This window comes from Humulus lupulus, chromosome 6 (assembly GCF_963169125.1).
Source record: "Humulus lupulus chromosome 6, drHumLupu1.1, whole genome shotgun sequence".
Classification (NCBI taxonomy): Eukaryota; Viridiplantae; Streptophyta; class Magnoliopsida; order Rosales; family Cannabaceae; genus Humulus; species Humulus lupulus.
In genome coordinates, this window is record NC_084798.1 from 57,204,305 (window position 1) to 57,224,055 (window position 19,751).

Sequence of the window (19,751 nt, forward strand, 5' to 3'; positions counted from 1 at the left end):
AGTTAGTGATTTCAAAAATCATGGAGATTTGAAAATCAATCAAGAACTTGGCTTTAAAAGATGACTATATTCTTGAGACAAATTAGAGAAAATAGTGGGAGTGATCAATGCTATGAAATCAAGATTTTATGATGATTTGGTAATTAGGATCAATTACCATTTAATGTAGAATTGGTGGCTAAGTCATTTGGAGCCTATACAAAGAAAAGACTCACTTCTCTTTTCTCCATTACGTGGGCTAGAGAGAAAGATGAAAAGAGTGGGCATGAGAAATAAAGAGAAGAAAGAGAGTGGAGACCGAGAGGTGGAGCTCAAGATCTAGGGCTCGAGTTTGCACATAAGGTTTAAGGTAAAATATTGATTTTATGGTTTAGTCTTCAAGTTCATTCTCTTCTTGTTCTTTTGATGGTTACTGGAGAGGTGTGGTTCTTATGTCTAGGATTCAAAATCTCTAAGGTGGTGGTGCTTCATAGTGGCTCGACCTACACATCAACTTAAGGTGTCTTTATTATTTTCAAAGGTTGATTAGTGTTTGTGTTAGGATAAGTTTGATTTATGTGAATGGTATATTATTGATTTATGAAATAAAGCTACGTGTTGCATGGCTCATGCAAAGGAGATTTTGGGCGTGTAACTTAGCTATGTAAGCATGATATTATCTAAATAAGGTTATTATTATTTTATGGATAGGCTTTGATCGTTAAGCAGAATCACTTTCTTTTTCAAAGACTCCACACACATGCCAATGTAAGGAGTGTATAACATGTTTGCGTGATTGTTATTGTTTATGGAATGCATGTTGTATGCTAAATGGTTTTAGGGCACGTACTTGGGAAGTTAAAAGATGGACAAAGGTTGCCATAGTTTTGACCAAAGTGATCGCATAGAGGATCCAGTGCTTCCTCATATTTATCTCTCCCATTTATGTGTGTAGTGCGTGTATAGGTTTTTCATAATGATGATATGTATGGTGATGTTTATGTTTATGTTTATGTTTATGTTTATGTTTATAATGATGATACTTATGTTTATAACGATGATTCTTATGATGATGATGATGTTTATTTTTATGTTATGATATGTTTATGAGAATGTTATGTGTTTGGTTTACTTTCCTTACTTAGCTCACCCCTTACCTTTCCCCCTGCAATAAATTAGTGAATGTCTTATATGTTGTGTGGTGAGTTGAGATCGATCCAGAACAGAAGTGTGGATCTTGTGGAAAGCCAGATGGAAGAACAAAGATCGAGAACGCCATAGAGTTATATGCTATTTTTATCATGATTGTAATTTTGTAATGAAAGACCAATGGATGTCATTTTCGTTAAAGTTCATGATCTACATTTTTGCTTTAAACTCAGATCTGACCTTGTGCATGTTTTGATTAAAAGATCCACTAGAAAATTTTCGCATATTATTGTATATTTGTCAGTTTTATTCAAATATTGTTCATATTTAAAATTTAGTCAGTTTGGCGTTATAGGTATAGGCTTTAGAGGCTTTATTCAATTTAATCAAGAATTATTTGCAAAACATGCATGGCTTTTACTAATTAACCATTCATCTCTTATGGCTCAAGTGCTTAAAGCGAGATACTACCAACATACAAGTATTTTGGAGGCTAGAGAAGGCCACTATCTTTCATTGGCATGGCAAGGATTTGTTATAGAAGGGGTTGAGACAACGAATAGGTAATGGGAGAGATACTTCAGCGTTTAATGATCCTTGGATACTAAGACATGCATCATTCCTCCCCAGTTTAACGAAATTCTCTGATCTTCTAAGAGTTTCTGATCTCTTGGAAAGACAAGGAAAATGAAACATCACACTAGTTCAACAACTTTTCATTTCCTTGGATGTTCGACATATTTTAGCCATACATTTAACTCCATTTGAACATTCAGAGGCACTATACAAAGCATGGAAACTACATTGTAAAAAGTAGATACAATGTAGCTAAATCTAAAGATTGTTCTTTACCCTCATCATCAAGTCAAGTGTTATCTAAATGGTGGAAATCCTTTTGGGGATTAAATACTCCATGCAAAATTTTACACTTTGCATGGAGAAGTTTCCAAGAAATTTTACCAGCCCTAATGAGCCTATATAATCGAAGTATCACAACTCTTAGTGTTTGTTCAATTTATGTTTTTAGGGTTGATTCTAATGCGCATGCGGTTTTCTGGTGCCCATCCGCCAAAGAAGTTTGGTATTATGAGGACTACATTTTCTTCTCACATAGGAAAGAAGACATTTCCTTCAAAGAAATTCTATTTTATGCTTCAAAAATCTTAGAAAAAGAATCTTTTCATAAAATATTGATTGTAGCATGAGCCATATGGTTTGAAAGGAATAAAAGAACACATGGACAACCAGTAAGACATCCATACCAGATGATTCAGTGGATAACAATATTATGAGACAATTAAAACTGCACAAATTCTGACTGAACAAACTGTTTTACATCAAAAAATTTCAAATCAAAGAAAAGAGGATTCAGGACATCATCTGTTTACTTTGTTTGTTGATGTTGCGATCTCAAATCATACAAATATGATAGGTTTTAGAGTAATTATTTTTTCCTCAGATAAAAAAGTATTGACAACCTTATCAAAACCTTTGAAAGGTATTAATGTGTCTTTTTAAAAATTTCAATTGATTTGGACTAATATCAAAAGATAGCTAGATCCTTGAATCTTATATAAGAAACAATTTGGTTTAGAATTACTTATTATACGAATCTAACCAAAGGGCCTTTCATTAGCTATAGTTTCTTCTAATTCTCCTTCGCTTGTTTTGGCTTTAAACAATAACACAATCTACAATAATGAACTTGGTTTTATCTTTGCTGATATTAGAGCTTTATTGTCTAACTTTCAAGCGCATCTCATTCTCATGTTTGTCCTCAGTTTAATAGTGCGACTCATGTATTGGCTAAGCATGCTCTTAGACTAGATGACAAGTTTTGCTGGTTGGAGGAAATTCCTCCACCCCTATTTGTACTCTATTCTAATTTCTATCCGAATAATAATAAATACAATTCCTAACAAATTTACTTAGGGCTAAGTGAAGGTCCTTTGGTTGAGTATTCTATTTTCTAAAAGAATTCTTAACTTAATTTCATTAATAGTTTCTAATATTTGATTATTTTGTGTTGCAGGTATCTTATCGGTCTTACAAATGAAGCTTTTGTTTTCTTTTGAGGGTAGCTTTTTTGAGTTTCACTTTCATTTGATGGCTTTGAACATTATTTCAAATTATCAAAAGCAATTGTTTTATTATTATCATATGTAAACTATTTTGTCTAAATTTATGAGAATATCTACATATGCTCTTTGGCTAGACAAGGAGTTTGTGTTGGTCAGAGGATAATCCTCTTTCAATTTTGTACTTTTTATCTTCTAATTTTTCTCTGAATAAAGTTAAAATTATTCCTCACAAAAAAGAAGTTTTATATAACAAATTGGATAATTCTTAATAAATATAGATAATTAAATGAAAATATTTTTTTTTGACAATGGGGAGAGGGCATTTGAATTGAGACCTTCTCTTTGTTAGGGGAGATGTAATACCATTAGACTACGATAACAAATAAAAATAAACATTACATAGAATCTTAATGATAAATTTATGAAAAATTTATTTCAATAATAGAACAATCTTACTTTCATATTATATGATTTTTTTTCCGGTGAAAATTTGTTAGAGATTAGAAAGACTCCATTTAAATGAAAACAAAATTATTGTTTTAATTATATTAGGAATGATTGTGTACTAAATTTAAAATTTTATAAATATAATTAAAAGTTTTAAAATGTACATTTTAATGTTTTACTTTATTATAAATATGTAAAAAAAATTAGAAATGTAGTGTTTTATACCGGATAAATGTATATAATTTTTAAATAATATTTTGTAAAATATATTTTTAGTAATTTTTCACAAAATAACTTCCAAACATGTTAGGTGTGTCAGGAATGCCATCATGCAAATATATATAATATATAAGATTTTTCTTTTTGTTCCCCTACCGTGAATGATTTTTAGTGCAATTTTTTTATATCTGTGTTTATTCTAGTTATTTAGAACATCCAGCAAATTTTGGAAAATTTTACAGTGCCGAAACAAGATACAAACAGATCATTGCACGCGTGACTAATTTGTTTTATGCGCATGGAAAACATGTTTGAATCTAGTTTTCGATACTGTAAATTATTCTGAATTTTGTAAATATTTGTAGCATGTTCTAAATAACTACAACATACATAGTTATAAAAAAATTGTGCCAAAAATTATTCATGGTAGGAGAACACAAAAAAGGTGCATTGGTACGCTTATTTTTCTAGCTCCTACCATTAAAACACTCCTGATATCTTTATATATTATAAATGAGTTTAACATAAATTAAATTAAATAAATTATAAATTATAAAATCATCTAAATAAGGTAAATAAATTAAAAAATACTAAATAAAATATAATAAAATTATCTAAATAAAATAAGTAAATTGAAAATAAAATTAAAAAAATAATAAATGAGTCATAATAATTTCTAATCACATATTTAATATTTTTTAAATTAATCTTAGCCTAATGAGAAAATAACTTGAAATTAAAAAAAATCATTTTGCCACATCACCAAAAATGATATTTCGGACATGGTTTTGAGATTTTATTTTCACCAACGAGAAAAGCAAATATTACATATAAATCTCTTCTATATAATAAGTGAGTAGATAACGGAAATTTTTTGTTTTAACGATATTTTATTTTTTTAATGTTAACTTTAACAAAATATTCTTATATTTAAACAAAATAAAATAAATAATTAAAAAAATTAAAATAGATTATTTTTGAGATATTTTACAACGATAATTATTTAAAAATAATAAATAATTAAACAAATTAAAATAAGATATTTTTAGAATATTTTATAATAATAATAAATTTAAAATAATAATACATTTTACAACTTAAATAAAATATAATTAAACTTAAACTCACTTATTATAATAATATCATATTAAACATATAATATAATCTACTATAAATTAGAAATAAATTATTTTTAAAAAAAAAACTAACAAGAAACTTACATTTGAAGTTCACTTATAATATTTAATATTACATTAAACATATAATATATAATTTCTTATATTGTCACTCTCAAATTTAAAAACTAAAACAAACAACTCAAACAAAAATAAATAAATTATTTAATTAAAATAGAATATTTGTTTCAAAATTTATATAATATTAATATAAATTTAATAAAAATAATAACAAATCCTATAAATAAAACTAAACAAAACAATTAATAAATTCTATAAATAAAACTATGCATTCGTACTAGTACATATATCATTGTTGGATAGGCGCAGCATATATATAACAAAAACAAGCAAACAAAAAGAGAAATTTATGGTGGAGCTGAGAATTGCACTTGTCAAAATGTATATTTTTAAGCGCAGTTACAGTGTTGAATGTAGCTCATGAAAATGGTTACTTGAAAGGAATCCAGAATGTCACCTTAAAGATAGAGCAACTACTACAAACTGGGCCGAACAAGTAGCTTTAACAAGTTGGCCCAACCTCATAAATCATCATTTATCCATTTAGATGCTAATTGAATGGAGTCGGCCAACATCTGAAATCAAAGTTTGCATACTAAAGTAAATCATTTTCAAGTAGCACGGCACATGATTTGAAACATTAAATTCAAGTTCTGGATTTCTATTTTGGATTATCCACCAGTCACCATTTTAATGAACTATATTGGATTTCTTGTAATACTCGAATATGCCAGAAGTAATTAACTATATTTGGTTACCATATCCAGTATGTAACCAAATGTATTCCTCAAGTTCTGCTCCCCGGAAAGAATAACTCTACACAATTTTCCTTCACTTTGAAGTGAAAATTATGTATTCTGTCTTTTGATTCAGCCCCATCATACGTACCCCTGTTCAGAACTTTCAACTGCAACAATAAAGGATCCAATCCAAACTTTTGTTAAATAAGTTGTAAACATCTCTAGATAAAATCTTGGTAGTAAAAACTAAATGTTACTGTTAGCACCATGTAATTGATACAAGGATAGAGATTGTAAGGATTTATTGATAAAACTAATAGCGAGAACTTTCTATATGGCAACAACATCAAGAACAAAAATGGTTGTTATAAAAGGTTTTTTTTTGACATAATGATAATTCTGAACTTCAAGTTTGGGAAGCTATTTTGGTGCTAACGGCTAATCCATATAAAATCTAATAATAGGACATATAAAATTTTACAGCACCATATTTACCTGTCCATGCACATCTTTGGCCAACCCAGTGGTCAACGGCTCGGCTTTTATCAGAATTCCTGCCAGATACTCCATTTGTAAAACAAGTGTTGGCCTCTCGGTGCTCGAATAGATATCTTCATGGTTCAGTGCAACTAAAGAACAACCCTATGAAGGGAAATGCAAAGAAAGCATTAATAACACAACCCAAAAAAGAGAAACCATTACAGGTAAACAATGCAGGGCAATGGTTGACATGTCTTACAAGTTCAGATGTTAAAGTGTGACAGTAATGTAGAAAGTCTATGACAAGATTCATAGATCCTCTTGCAGCCACCTCCATAAGAGAAATATCATCTATCATAATGGTAACAGAGCTCTTCCTTTCTTGAGGTAAGGCACTTATAACCTTCTGAATTTTTCCAAAAAGAGTTACCAGTGCACTTCTCCTCTTTTCTTCTTCTGCTTCATCTGAAGAATCAATTAGTAGTTCCATCAAAAACAAAAACTAGAGAAGAAAAACTATCACCTTTTATCCTTTGAAAAGGTTGAATCCTCAGAAGCAAAAAGGTTTCACTTACAACTAACAAGGTTCGTTGAAGAATCACATAAAATTGCTATGTTGACCCGAAAAAAACAATATGAGAGTTAATCAAGGTGCTTATAACAGGACTATTCACGTACATGCCTAATTCTAACTTCTAAATACTTCGACGATCCCATTACTTTACCATTTTAAAGTTTCAACAGTCTACACTCAGTTACGACAGTGAAAGGGTAGAGAAAGCTTATTTATACCTGAATTCCTCACCTGGACATTCCCACATAAGCATGTCAAAAAAGAAGAATCTATTATTGTCCCTTTGAGCAGCTAAGTTGCAACCCTGATACGAGGACCAAATTCAGATATCAATCCAGAGAAAAATATAAAAAATAATTCAAATACGACAGATAGACACACACATATATATAACATGACACGCATGCGTGAAGATTGTTGAGATGCTAACTTCGACGTTTCTCACACTAAGAATGAATAATTTGTAATATTGGTGCGTGAAACCTTCAATAAACAAATGTACCTATTTATATTAAGTAAGTATAGATATGTGTTTATGCATATAATCATTTTAAAATTTGAGTTTGCCCACTAAAATTGTCTTGCTATTTTAGATAAAAGCTTATATAATGCATACATAAAAACTCCTTACTTTTTTTGCTAAGAATAAAAACTCGGTACTTGATTATAATAACAATTTATTGATTTGCTTGTAAAGCAATTGTGTTTATGTGGAATTGTAATCCACAGTAAAAAGGGATAAACTAACATACTGTTAGTTTATACAGTTAGTTGTTAAAGTTAGTTAGTGTGCATCAAGGTTATTTTAGTCATTTCGTTCTCTATGTCTTAGTTATAAAAGGGGCTCGGGATACACATTGTAAAGGACAGTAATTCATATTGAATTAGTGAGTTGAGAGCCTAGATAGAGAGGTTGTGAAGCTGTGAAGAAGAGTTCAGCCGATTGACTTCAAGAAGATCAAGAAAGAACTCGAATTGAGTTCTTGGAGAAGTTTTGAGACTAGTGATGCACCTAACATTGTTAGCTTTGTAATTTCATCCCTTAAATCAATAAAAGAGACTACTCAGGGGAGTGAACAGGAAGTAGGTCCTTGGTTTGGCCGAACCTGTATAATTCTTGTGTCTTTGATTACTTTACTGCATTATTGTTTACTGTTATGTTTTGCTGACTTTAATTGCTTTAGCATTACCTTAGCAATTTTATTGTTCGATTGTTTCTTGCATTATTTTAACAGTTTTATTAGTTATTGTATTGGAGTGTTTGTGCATTGCTGAGTTCTGTGTTGTAGGAAAGAATTACAACAGTGGTATCAGAGACAGGTTCTAGATTCAAAGAAAAGAAAAGAACTCAGCTGTGAAGATTCAAGAATTGCATAAAGATGGCTTCATCTTCAACAAGATTCGACCTAGAGAAATTTGATGGATCAGGGGACTTTAGTCTGTGGAAAGAAAAGATGATGGCCATATTGATCTACCAAAAACTCGATTCAGCATTGGAAGAGGTCACTGAGAAATCTGAGAAAGAAACTGATGCAGTAAAGAAGAAGGAGACTGACACTGTGATGAAACAAGCTCGATCAGCAATCATCATGAATTTGGCAGACAATGTACTGAGGCAAGTTATTGGAGAGAAAACGGCTCTAGGAATCTGGAACAAATTGAATCAATTGTACATGGCAAAGTCCACTGCAACAAAGATCTTCTTGAAAGGTAAATTTTATGGTTTCAAGATGAATGCTACTGTTTCACTTGAACAGAATTTAGATGATTTGAACAAGATTGTTCTATCATTGACTAACATGGGAGAGGTCATAAAAGAGGAAGATCAAGCAGTGATTGTTCTGAATGGTTTACCCGAACAATTCAAGGAGATGAAGACTGTTATAATGTATAGCAGGGATACCTTGACTCTTGAAGATGTGATGAGCACTCTCAGATCGAGAGATGCTGAATTAAACTGGCAGAAGGCTGCAAAACAGGAGTCAAAGATAGATGAGGCTTTGATCACTCGAGGCAGACAACCATGGAGAAACAACTCAAGAAACAGAAGGAATTCAAGATCAAAATCAAGATCAAAAGAGACCAGAAGATGTCACCATTGTGGCAAAGTAGGACACCTGATCAAAAGCTGCTGGGAATTAAGAAACAAAAAGAAAAGGGACAAGGAAGAAGAAAGCAAGAGCAATGATTCGAATGCAGTAGTTAATGATATTTACAGCTCAGATGGAGATGTATTTGCTGTAATCAACATACAAAGAAAGAATACAGAATTGAGCAATGGAGATGCATGCACAGGTTCAGGTCTTAGAGACCATGAAGAGTGGATTCTAGATAGTGGTTGTACTTACCACATGAGTCCAAATAGAAGCTGGTTTATGGACTACTCAGAGATAGATGGTGGGAGTGTTATGATGGGCAATGATCATAAATGTCAGGTTGTTGGCATTGGAAATATTGCTATTCGGAATGCAGATGGCACAATAAAGGTTTTAAACAAAGTCAGGCATATTCCAGATTTGAAAAGAAACTTGATTTCTTTAGGCACCTTGGATGATGAAGGATATGAGTATAGAACTGGTAAAGGGACTATGAGGATTACAAAAGGGTCATTATTGGTCATGAAAGGCATTAAGAGACTTGGATTATATTTCCTAGATGGAAAGACCATACCTCCTGCACAGGCAGCTGCTGTTAGCAAATGCAAAACAGATTCAAAATTATGGCATGCTCGATTGGGGCACATAAGTGAACAAGGTTTAGTTGAGTTGTCTAAACAAGGTTTATTACAGAATTATAATCATGCTAACCTACCTTTCTGTGAGATTTGTGTACAGGGTAAACAACATAGACTAAAGTTCTCTCACAGCAATTATAGAGCAAACAAGGTGCTGGAATACATACATGCAGATTTATGGGGTGCAAGCAGGATTAAAACTCCAGGAGGTAACCAGTATTTCTTGTCCATTATTGATGACTATAGTAGAAAGGTGTGGGTACTACTATTGAAACATAAGAGTGAGTGTTTAAACAAGTTTAAAAACTGGAAAGTTTATGTTGAAACTCAAACTGAGTTAAAAATAAAAACACTTAGGACTGATAATGGACTAGAGTTTATAAATGAGGAATTCTCTGATTTATGTGTTAAAAATGGTATGCAAAGACATAGGACAGTAATCAAAACTCCTCAGCAAAATGGCATTGCTGAGAGAATGAATAGAACACTTTTAAATAAAGTGAGATGTCTTTTACTTGAATCTGGTTTACCCAAGAAATATTGGGGAGAGGCTTTGTATACTGCTTGTTATCTAATAAACAGGAGTCCAAGTAGAGCAATTAATCTGAAGACTCCTGAGGAACTGTGGAGTAAAAGACCACCATCTCTTGCACATCTCAGAACCTTTGGTTGTGCAGCATATGCACATAGTGTTGAAGACAAACTTGGTAAGAGATCGATTAAATGTGTTTTAATGGGATACCAAGTTGGGGTCAAAGGTTACAGGCTACTTTCTACTGAAACTAACAAGATTTTAATAAGTAGAGATGTGATTTTTAATGAGTTAGATTTTCCCTTTAAAAGAAATGAGAAAGGTTCTGTTTCTGATGTTTCAGGTAACAAGTTACCAAGCAAAGCTGGTGTTCAGATTGAGGTGGAACCTCCCAACATAGAACTGAATGAACAGGAGAGTTTTGAACCTGAGATTGAGACTGAAACTCAAGAAGAAGACTTAAGTAATTACCAGCTAGCTCGAGACAGGATCAGAAGAGATGTCAAGGCACCTGAAAGATACATAGAGGCAGACATCATAGCATATGCACTTTCTATTGCAAACCAGTCAACAGAACCAGAACCAAGAAGCTACTCAGAGGCAATAAACAGCAGAGATTCTCAGAAATGGAAACAGGCCATGATGGAAGAGCTGAACTCACTTAAAGAAAACAACACCTGGAAGTTGGTATTCAAACCTGAAAGACAGAAGATTATTGACTGCAAATGGGTATTTAAAGTAAAAGAAGGGATAACTGAGAAGGAGCCAAAGGTTTACAAGGCAAGGCTTGTAGCAAAAGGGTTCACACAGGTCGAGGGAGTGGACTACTCTGAGATATTCTCACCAGTTGTCAAGATGAAGACAATCAGAATAATGCTGGCTTTGGCTATTCAGTTTGAATGGAGTATTGAGCAAATGGATGTAAAAACAGCATTTCTAAATGGTCAATTAGAAGAGACCATATTTATGTCCCAACCAGAAGGATTCAAGGTGGAATCAAAGAGGGGTGAACTAGTGTGTTTGCTCAAGAAGTCTTTATATGGATTGAAGCAGTCCCCGAGGCAGTGGTACAAGAAGTTCAATACAGTAGTGACTAAAGTGGGGTACACAAGATCCAAGTATGACACCTGCCTATACTTCTCAGATTTGGATTCAAGCTCAGTTGTTTTCTTGTTGATCTATGTGGATGACATGCTCATAATGAGCAAGGATATGCAACAAATAACTCGACTAAAGAATGTGTTGAAGAGTGAATTTGAAATGAAGGATCTTGGGGCTGCAAGGAAAATTCTGGGAATTGATATCATTAGAGACAGAAATGCAAAGAGGATTATGCTAACACAAGAAGGTTATCTGAAGAAGGTGATTCAGAAGTTCAAAATGTCAGATTCAAAAGAGGTAAATGTACCTCTAGCAGGGCACTTTAATTTGTCAACAGATCAGTCACCTAAAACTGATCAAGAAATAAAGGATATGAAGGAAGTACCCTATGCAGAAGCCATTGGGAGTGTAATGTACTCCATGATTAGCACCAGGCCAGATATTGCCTATGCAGTGAGTGTGTTGAGTAGATACATGTCCAATCCAGGAGTAGAACATTGGAAAGGGTTGAAATGGCTGCTGAGATACTTGAAGGCTACAGCCAAAGTTGGTTTACAGTTTGTCAAGTCAGAAACAAAGGTATATCTTGAAGGATATGTTGATGCAGATTATGCATCAAATAGAGATACTAGGAAATCCATAACTAGCTACTGTTTCTTACTGAATGGATGTTGTGTCAGTTGGAAAGTTCAGTTGCAACAAGTGGTGGCACTCTCAACAACTGAAGCAGAATTCATGGCCACCACTGAGGCTTTCAAGGAGGCTGTTTGGATCAAAGGATTATTGAATGAGATTCAATTGTTAACAGGCAAGGTGAATGTGTTCTCGGACAGCCAATCAGCTATTCATCTTTGTAGAAATCCAGTTTATCATGAGAGGTCAAAACACATTGACATCAGATTGTTTTGGATCAGAGATAAGATAGAAGAAGGAGAAGTAGAACTTGGAAAGGTACCTAGTGAAGAAAATCCTGCAGATGCAGGTACTAAAGTTCTCTCAGTCAGTAAGTTCCAACATTGCTTGGAACTACTAAATATAACCTCTCTTTAAGAAAGCTGGATCACTTCCCTGAGTTTGAAGCTATTGATCTTTTTACTATGGATTAAGGTGGAATTTGTGGAATTGTAATCCACAGTAAAAAGGGATAAACTAACATACTGTTAGTTTATACAGTTAGTTGTTAAAGTTAGTTAGTGTGCATCAAGGTTATTTTAGTCATTTCGTTCTCTATGTCTTAGTTATAAAAGGGGCTCGGGATACACATTGTAAAGGACAGTAATTCATATTGAATTAGTGAGTTGAGAGCCTAGATAGAGAGGTTGTGAAGCTGTGAAGAAGAGTTCAGCCGATTGACTTCAAGAAGATCAAGAAAGAACTCGAATTGAGTTCTTGGAGAAGTTTTGAGACTAGTGATGCACCTAACATTGTTAGCTTTGTAATTTCATCCCTTAAATCAATAAAAGAGACTACTCAGGGGAGTGAACAGGAAGTAGGTCCTTGGTTTGGCCGAACCTGTATAATTCTTGTGTCTTTGATTACTTTACTGCATTATTGTTTACTGTTATGTTTTGCTGACTTTAATTGCTTTAGCATTACCTTAGCAATTTTATTGTTCGATTGTTTCTTGCATTATTTTAACAGTTTTATTAGTTATTGTATTGGAGTGTTTGTGCATTGCTGAGTTCTGTGTTGTAGGAAAGAATTACAACACAACAACTAATATTCACAAAGTGCATAAAACCCCATTCCCAATCACCCCAAATAATCCATAATCTTTTTTCCCCAAAACATTCTCAAATCCACAAAACCCTAAAATTAAGTATAAATAAACAAATAATCGAACTTGATTTACTTCAACTAAACAACAATAAATAAACGAGTATATAACAGGCATACACACAACAACATATATAGAGAGAAAGAGAGTACGAGTTTTCTGAGGATGCGATCATAATGAGAGAAGGGGTGAGCGAAGGAGATGAAAACAACAGCATTCAAAGAGTGAGGAGAGAGACAGCGCTTGAGGAAGTGGTGAAGGAGAAAGGCGGCAGTAGTCTCCACTGAGTCATGGAGGAGTAGAAGCCGGCCGGCGAGGGATCCGACGGCTTCGTCCAGCAGAGTCGACGAAGCTCCATGCTCCATTCTCACTCTTCCTCTACTTTATCCCTATAAAGAAAAATATACAAATAATATACTTAATTTTAGGGTCTTCGACTAATTTTATAAAGAATAAATATATGACTATTTTATCATCGTGCCCGGATTATACTCATTACTAAAACAGGACTTCTATTCGATTTTATACTAGGTGACTAATATAGTATTTTATCTTTTGATATAGTAATATTATGTGTATAATAATTAAAAATTTTGTCCACAAATTTTCATCACTACCAAATTATACTATTTTTATTAAGACTAATTTAATTTTTTTCTTTTTAAAAATAATAATTAAATCCTTAAAAAAAATTAAAAATCATTTTAAAAGATTAAAAAAATAAACAATACTAAAAGTTTCAAATTAATTAAATAAAATTCAAATGCTCAAAAATTAAAAATATAATTAATAGCAAATAATATTTCTTTTACTTTTTATTTTCTTTTACAAAATAAAATAAATATATTTTAATATAAAAATTAAAAAATAAATCATAAAACAAAGTTTTTTCCCTTTGTCCTCCTCCTCTTAAATTAAAATTTTTATTTATTTATTTAAGTCTTTTGTCCACCTTTTTAATTAAAATTTTTTTCTTTGTTTTAGTATTTATTTTAAATGTTCATTCTAAAATAATTTTAATTAATATTATACAAGAAAAAGTAAAAAATGGTTATTTGTTGATAATTAAAATTTTTATTTATTAAAGATTTAATTATTATTTTTAAGAAAAAATATATTTTTTTTATAAAAGGGGTATAATTTGGTAGTAGTCAAAGTTTGGGGGCAAAATTGATAATTGTTCTACACATGACATGCCACATCAACAGACAAAATACTACGTCATCAATCCGTTAGTCACATAGGACAAAATCTAAGAGAAGTCTCATATTTTAGTAACGTGTATAGTTTGGGAGGAATTTTTAACATCGGAAATCATTCAGGGAGCACAATCATACAGTGGTCATAGTTCGGGGGGAAAAAATGTTATTTATTCTTTTATAAATATTTTTTTTCACGAGCTATTTACCAATAATTTTGTATGGGAAAGTTGAGTTTTTATTATTAATGAGTTTTAAGTAAAAAAAATGTTATGCATTTAAATCATTTTTTAAAAATGGCAATTCTTTTGACAATACTCAAAATACTTCTTTTATAATTTTTCTCATCCATTTCTTATTCTCTCTTCTCCCTCTCTCCCTCAACCCATTATTCTCAATTCCCTCTCTAGAAAAAAAAATCCATGGGTAAGATAAAATATAATAGAACTCAATGCAACGACAAGTATTCGTCACTTAAGACACTAAAATACTATATTTCGAACAGATCTGGGCATAATTTTTGGGTTATTTTTTGCGATTTTTTTCAAATCAGAAACTTTGAAATCTGCAGAAAAGCGACGTGGTTTGATGGTGCTCGATGCCAGCTCGATGGAGCCTTCAAAATCAAGATTTTCATGAGAAAATTGATGTTGCTCGATGGAGATTCAATGGTGTTCGATGCGATTCTTGCAAGAAACGTAATCTTTCACTCAGGTGTCCATATGGGGTAATTTTTTTATTTTGGGTATTTTTTCAAAATCTACACGTTTGATATGTGTATATACACATTTGGGAAATGTAAATCTTGAAATAAATGCAAAATGCAAAACATATCTCATGTTCAAGCTATGTTTTGGTATGTTTTCAAGTTATAAACTTTGAAAATATGTATGTGAACATCTAAAATGTGTAGATCTCAAAAAAATACCCAAAATTAAAAAAAAAATTACCACAAACGGACATCCGAGTGAAAAATTATGTCTCTTACAAGAATTGTATCGAACCATCATCGAGCGATCATCGAACCACCATCGAGCAACCATCGAAACACCATCAAGCAACGTCGATTTTTTCATGAAAATCTTTATTTTGAAGGCCCCATCGAGGTGGCATCGAACACTATCGAGTAACCATCGAGTTGGGCATGATTTTTGAGTTATTTTTCAAATCTGAAATTTTGAAATTTGTAGAAAATTGACTTTGCTCGATTGTTGCTTGATGGTGTTCGATACCAGCTCGATGGGGCCTTCAAAATCAAGATTTTCATGAAAAAATTGGCGTTGCTCGATGGTGATTCGATGCAATTCTTGTAAGATACATAATTTTTCACTCGAGTGTCCGTTTGGGATATTTTTTTTTATTTTGGGTATTTTTTTGAGATCTACACATTTTAGATGTTTACAAACACATTTTCAAAGTTTAGAACTTGAAAACATACCAAAACATATCTTGAACATGAGGTATGTTTTGCATTTTGCATTTTTTTTAGATTTACATTTCCCAAATGTGTATATATACATCTCAAACGTGTAGATCTTGAAAAAATACCAAAAATAAAAAAACACCCCAAACGGACACCCGAGTGAAAAAATACGTATCTTTCAAGAATCGCATCGAACATCATCGAACCACCATCGAGCAATATCTATTTTTTCATGAAAATCTTGATTTTGAGGGCTCCATCGAGTTGGCATCAAGCACCATCAAACCACGTCGATTTTTTGCATATTTCAAAGTTTCAGATCTGAAAAAGAAAAAAAAATCACAAAAAACCCTAAAATCATGCCCAGATATGTTAGAAATGTAGTATTTTAGTGTCCTAAGTGCGGAATAATTGCCGTTACATTGAGTTCTATTATATTTTACCTTATCCATGGATTTTTTTTAGAGATGGAGTTGAGAGAAAAGGGTTGAAGGAGAGAGAGGGAAGAGAGAAGAGGAAGTGGATGAGAAAAACTATGGGAGGGGTATTTTGGGTATTGTCAACAAATTTGGCATTTTTTTTAAATGATTAGAAGGTCTAGCATTTTTTTTATTTATGACACCTCATTAAGCATAAAAACTCAAATTTCCTTTTTGTATAGCCCTCACTTATTCAAAAAATAAAGATAATCTACACACATATATATATATTAAAAAATTCTCACACAGGGGCTTCATTTTAAACCCTACCGGTGAGGCTCTTCAGTGTTCTTGACCCATGAATAGTTTTCGACACGATTTTTTTTATGACCGTGTATATTGTAGTTGTTTAGAGCATCCTGCAAATTTTCAGAATATTCTGAATAATTTATAGTACCGAAAAACTAGGTTCAAACATGTTGTTTTCCACGCCCATAAAAAAAATTAGTCACGCGTGCAACAACATGTTTGAACTTAGTTTTTGGAACTGTAAACCATTCTGAATTTTTTGAAAATTTGCATGATGCTCTAAATAGCTACAATATACACGATCATAAAAAAATCGCGCCGAAAACTGTTCACGGGTCGAAGAATACTAAGAGCCCCACCAGTAGGGTTTAAAGTGAATCCCCTAAGAGAATTGCCCTATATATATATATATATATAAATAGAGCCTTAACTTAAGCTAAACAATATATGAGGAGGATTCTACGGTGCACCCCTTGGTGTTTTTGGCTCGGAAAGTATTGTCAACGAATTATTTTTAATGACCGTGTACATTGTAGTTATTTAGAGCATCCTGCAAATTTTCAGAAAATTCCAAATAATTTACAATACCAAAAATAAGGTTCAAACATGTTACCTTTCACTCACATAAAAAAATAGTTATGCGTACAACAAACTAATTGAACTTTGTTTTCTACACTGTAAATTATTCAGAATTTCTCAAAAATTTGCAGGATGCTCTAAATAACTACAATATTGTTTAACGCCCAAATCGTGACAACTACTAAGCGGTGGTTGTAGTATAGATCGGGCAGTCGATCCACAAGGAGGTAACCTAAAACCAAAAGATTAGTAGAAAATAACACAAAAAGTTAGTAACATGAAATAAATAAAAAATAGAAATGAAAAGAGATTTGAGATTTTGGTATTGTCGTTTTGATGAAATGATAAAGTGAGATAAGTGAAGTAAAAGTAATGTGTAATCAAGAGTTTGAGAAATAGAAAGGTTTCAAGAATCATCCATATGCTTGTTTGGTTACTTAGTTACTTGATTTACAAAAATATACAAGTAAATAGTTCACATCCCAACATTTACTTGGAAAATCTAACATTAAAGTCCATATTCTTTTCTAACAAAAATTTATTTGAGTTATAAAGTTCTTTACTTTAGGAGCACAATGTTAATCTTATGAAAAATCTAAAAATGACAAAATACCCAAGGGCAATAATGCAATAGAAGATTAGACATAAAATTATGCATCAATATTACTTATACTGATTAGAAGCACATAGAAAGAGCACGACTAATCATATATACTATTAATAGAGATGGGGATGAAAGAACATAAATAACTCAAATACATTACATTAACAACATAGTAAATCAAAGTAGCAAAATAACATCACTAGCATATGCAATCATCCCTAACCTTCCTAGGAAGATTAGGCCATTATGCTCATGATTCTCACAAAATTCTAAGAAGAAAATATGAGAAGAAAGTGAGTAGAAATTTCGCTATAGTTTCTTTACTCTAAAAATTACATACTAATTGTGAAGAAAGAGTCCATATTTATAGAGGGAGAAAATGACTAAAAAGAAATTAAACACAAAATGGGGTTTACAAAATAAATCTAAAATATTAATAATAAAATATGATTATAAAAAAATCAAATCTTATTATAAATATTAACCTAGTTATTTTGGTGTATGGTCAAATTTCTCTTTTTCTAAAACACCAAAAAAAATGAGCTTTGAAGCTCAAAATATCAATGTGCAAGGCCTAATACCCACAAAATATGGGTTGAAGGTGACTGGTGGCAAAAGTGGGTTTTGACCCATTCCCAGCCAATGGGGAGAAGACAAGTGGACGACTGGCTGGGAGAGGGTGAGCTCGGGTTGGGCCTTCAGAGTTGATGAGGAAGGCTTCGGATTGGGCGTGAGAGGATTGGGCTGCTAGGAAGGTTGGGCCTGCGTGGGCTGGGCGCTGGAGGTGCTGGGCCTGCGGGCCGGGTACGCGGGTCACCAGATCGAGGGCGGGGGTCACACGCGGGTTGCTGGGTGCTGAAGGAGGAGCTTGCGGACGCGTGGCAGGCCTTGAGCGCGCCAAGTGGCGCTGGGGTGAGAGGTTTTCAGCGGGCCTGGGGTGCTTTGGGCTGAATTTCTGGGCTTCAATTTTGCAAAAATGCCAACTTTTCCTCTTTTTTTCAACTTTATTTATTTATTTCTTCTTTCTTTTCTTTATGAAAAAAATGCATCTTTAATTCCTACAAAATAACAATAAATTAAATCATAATCAAACATTTTCATTTATAAAATAAATTATATTAATTCAATGATAATATTAATTAAACTTAATTTATTTTGGCCATTAAAATCAATAAATATGTATTTTTCACCACTAATCACAACCCCCAACTTGCTTATTGCTAGTCCCTAGCAATTAAAGCGAAAAATAAAATTATCAAGTTGAATAGTCAAGTCAAACCAAGCAAAATCATCTAAGCATTTTCAAAGTATCAGAAAGAAGTGAGAAATTATTATCTAAGCTACTTCAATTACGATTTTCAGAGTTGTGTGTGTGTGCGCCAAACCATATTCTTTTTATAGCAAGTCATAACACAAATAGTATCAACAAATCTCAAAAGTATAAAGGTCTCAACTCCAAATTCCTCATGGGCATTGAAAGTATTTTGTTAATGGGAAGGATACCACTCTTGGAGTTGGAAATGTAACAGATTACGCTCAAATGAGAAAAGATAAACTATTTAGGACAAGCAATTTGAACAAGTATTGATCACAAGATAGGCAAATCAACTTATTGGAATTCAAATGACAAACAACATTTTGGATTTACATGAGAAAGCTCAAAGAACAAAATGACAACTAACTAGAAATGATAAATAAGAAAACGAACTATAATTTTTTTTAATACAATTACACAAAATAATAATAATAGAAATTTTTTTTTTTCAACAACTACAAAATAATAGAGGAAAATGTTGCTCTTGTTCTATTTTTTTCATTTATTTATTATTATTTTTCTTTTTTTTCATCATTATTTTCCCCTTTTTTAATTTTTTTTTCTTTTCTCTTTTGACAAGAGACAACACAAAAATAGAAAAGAAAATACAAATAAAATACACTAAATGGAACACATATTTAAATTTTATTACAAAGACTCATTCTTATATGAAAAGCATCCCTTTAGTAAATGTCATGTTTTAAATTCCAAAGATGTGACTTTACCAACTCAAATGATCAATAAAAGTTCAAAAAATTGTTTTCTCAAGTCTCACAACTCACCAAGAAATGAAAAACATTAAACTTGAAATTTCTCTCAACTATTTGTGTTAACAACCAATTTATCATATGTTTGGAAAGTGCACAAAAGAACTCTGAAAATCACTACTTAATA

The 19,751-nt window shown here is 32.2% G+C and overlaps 1 protein-coding gene across 2 annotated transcripts; it reads right to left on the reverse strand.

Moving 5' to 3' along the window:
• Positions 1 to 5,436: 5,436 nt before the first annotated feature.
• On the reverse strand, positions 5,437 to 13,420 carry LOC133782189 (elongator complex protein 6). 2 transcript variants are annotated; one of them, XM_062221406.1, is made up of 6 exons: positions 13,162 to 13,420; positions 7,097 to 7,169; positions 6,551 to 6,756; positions 6,307 to 6,453; positions 5,830 to 5,978; positions 5,437 to 5,646 (listed from the first exon to the last, which is right to left on the reverse strand). In XM_062221406.1, exons 1-5 carry the CDS (start codon positions 13,372 to 13,374, stop codon positions 5,859 to 5,861), a joined length of 759 nt encoding a protein of 252 aa, XP_062077390.1. In that variant the 5' UTR covers positions 13,375 to 13,420; the 3' UTR covers positions 5,437 to 5,646; positions 5,830 to 5,858. The 2 variants fall into 2 exon arrangements, with proteins under 2 accessions (XP_062077390.1, XP_062077389.1); XM_062221405.1 differs by having other exon boundaries at positions 5,437 to 5,978; positions 13,162 to 13,419.
• Between the last annotated feature and the right edge of the window lie 6,331 nt (positions 13,421 to 19,751).

Coding starts and splice junctions, on each gene's coding strand:
- LOC133782189 (XM_062221406.1), bottom strand. CDS start 13,374: ATGGAGCATGGAGCTTCGTCGACTCTGCTGGACGAAGCCGTCGGATCC. Junction 6,757..7,096: donor GCTTATGTGGGAATGTCCAG/GTGAGGAATTCA, acceptor TTGATTCTTCAG/ATGAAGCAGAAGAAGAAAAG. Junction 5,979..6,306: donor CCAAAGATGTGCATGGACAG/GTAAATATGGTG, acceptor TTATTGTTGCAG/TTGAAAGTTCTGAACAGGGG.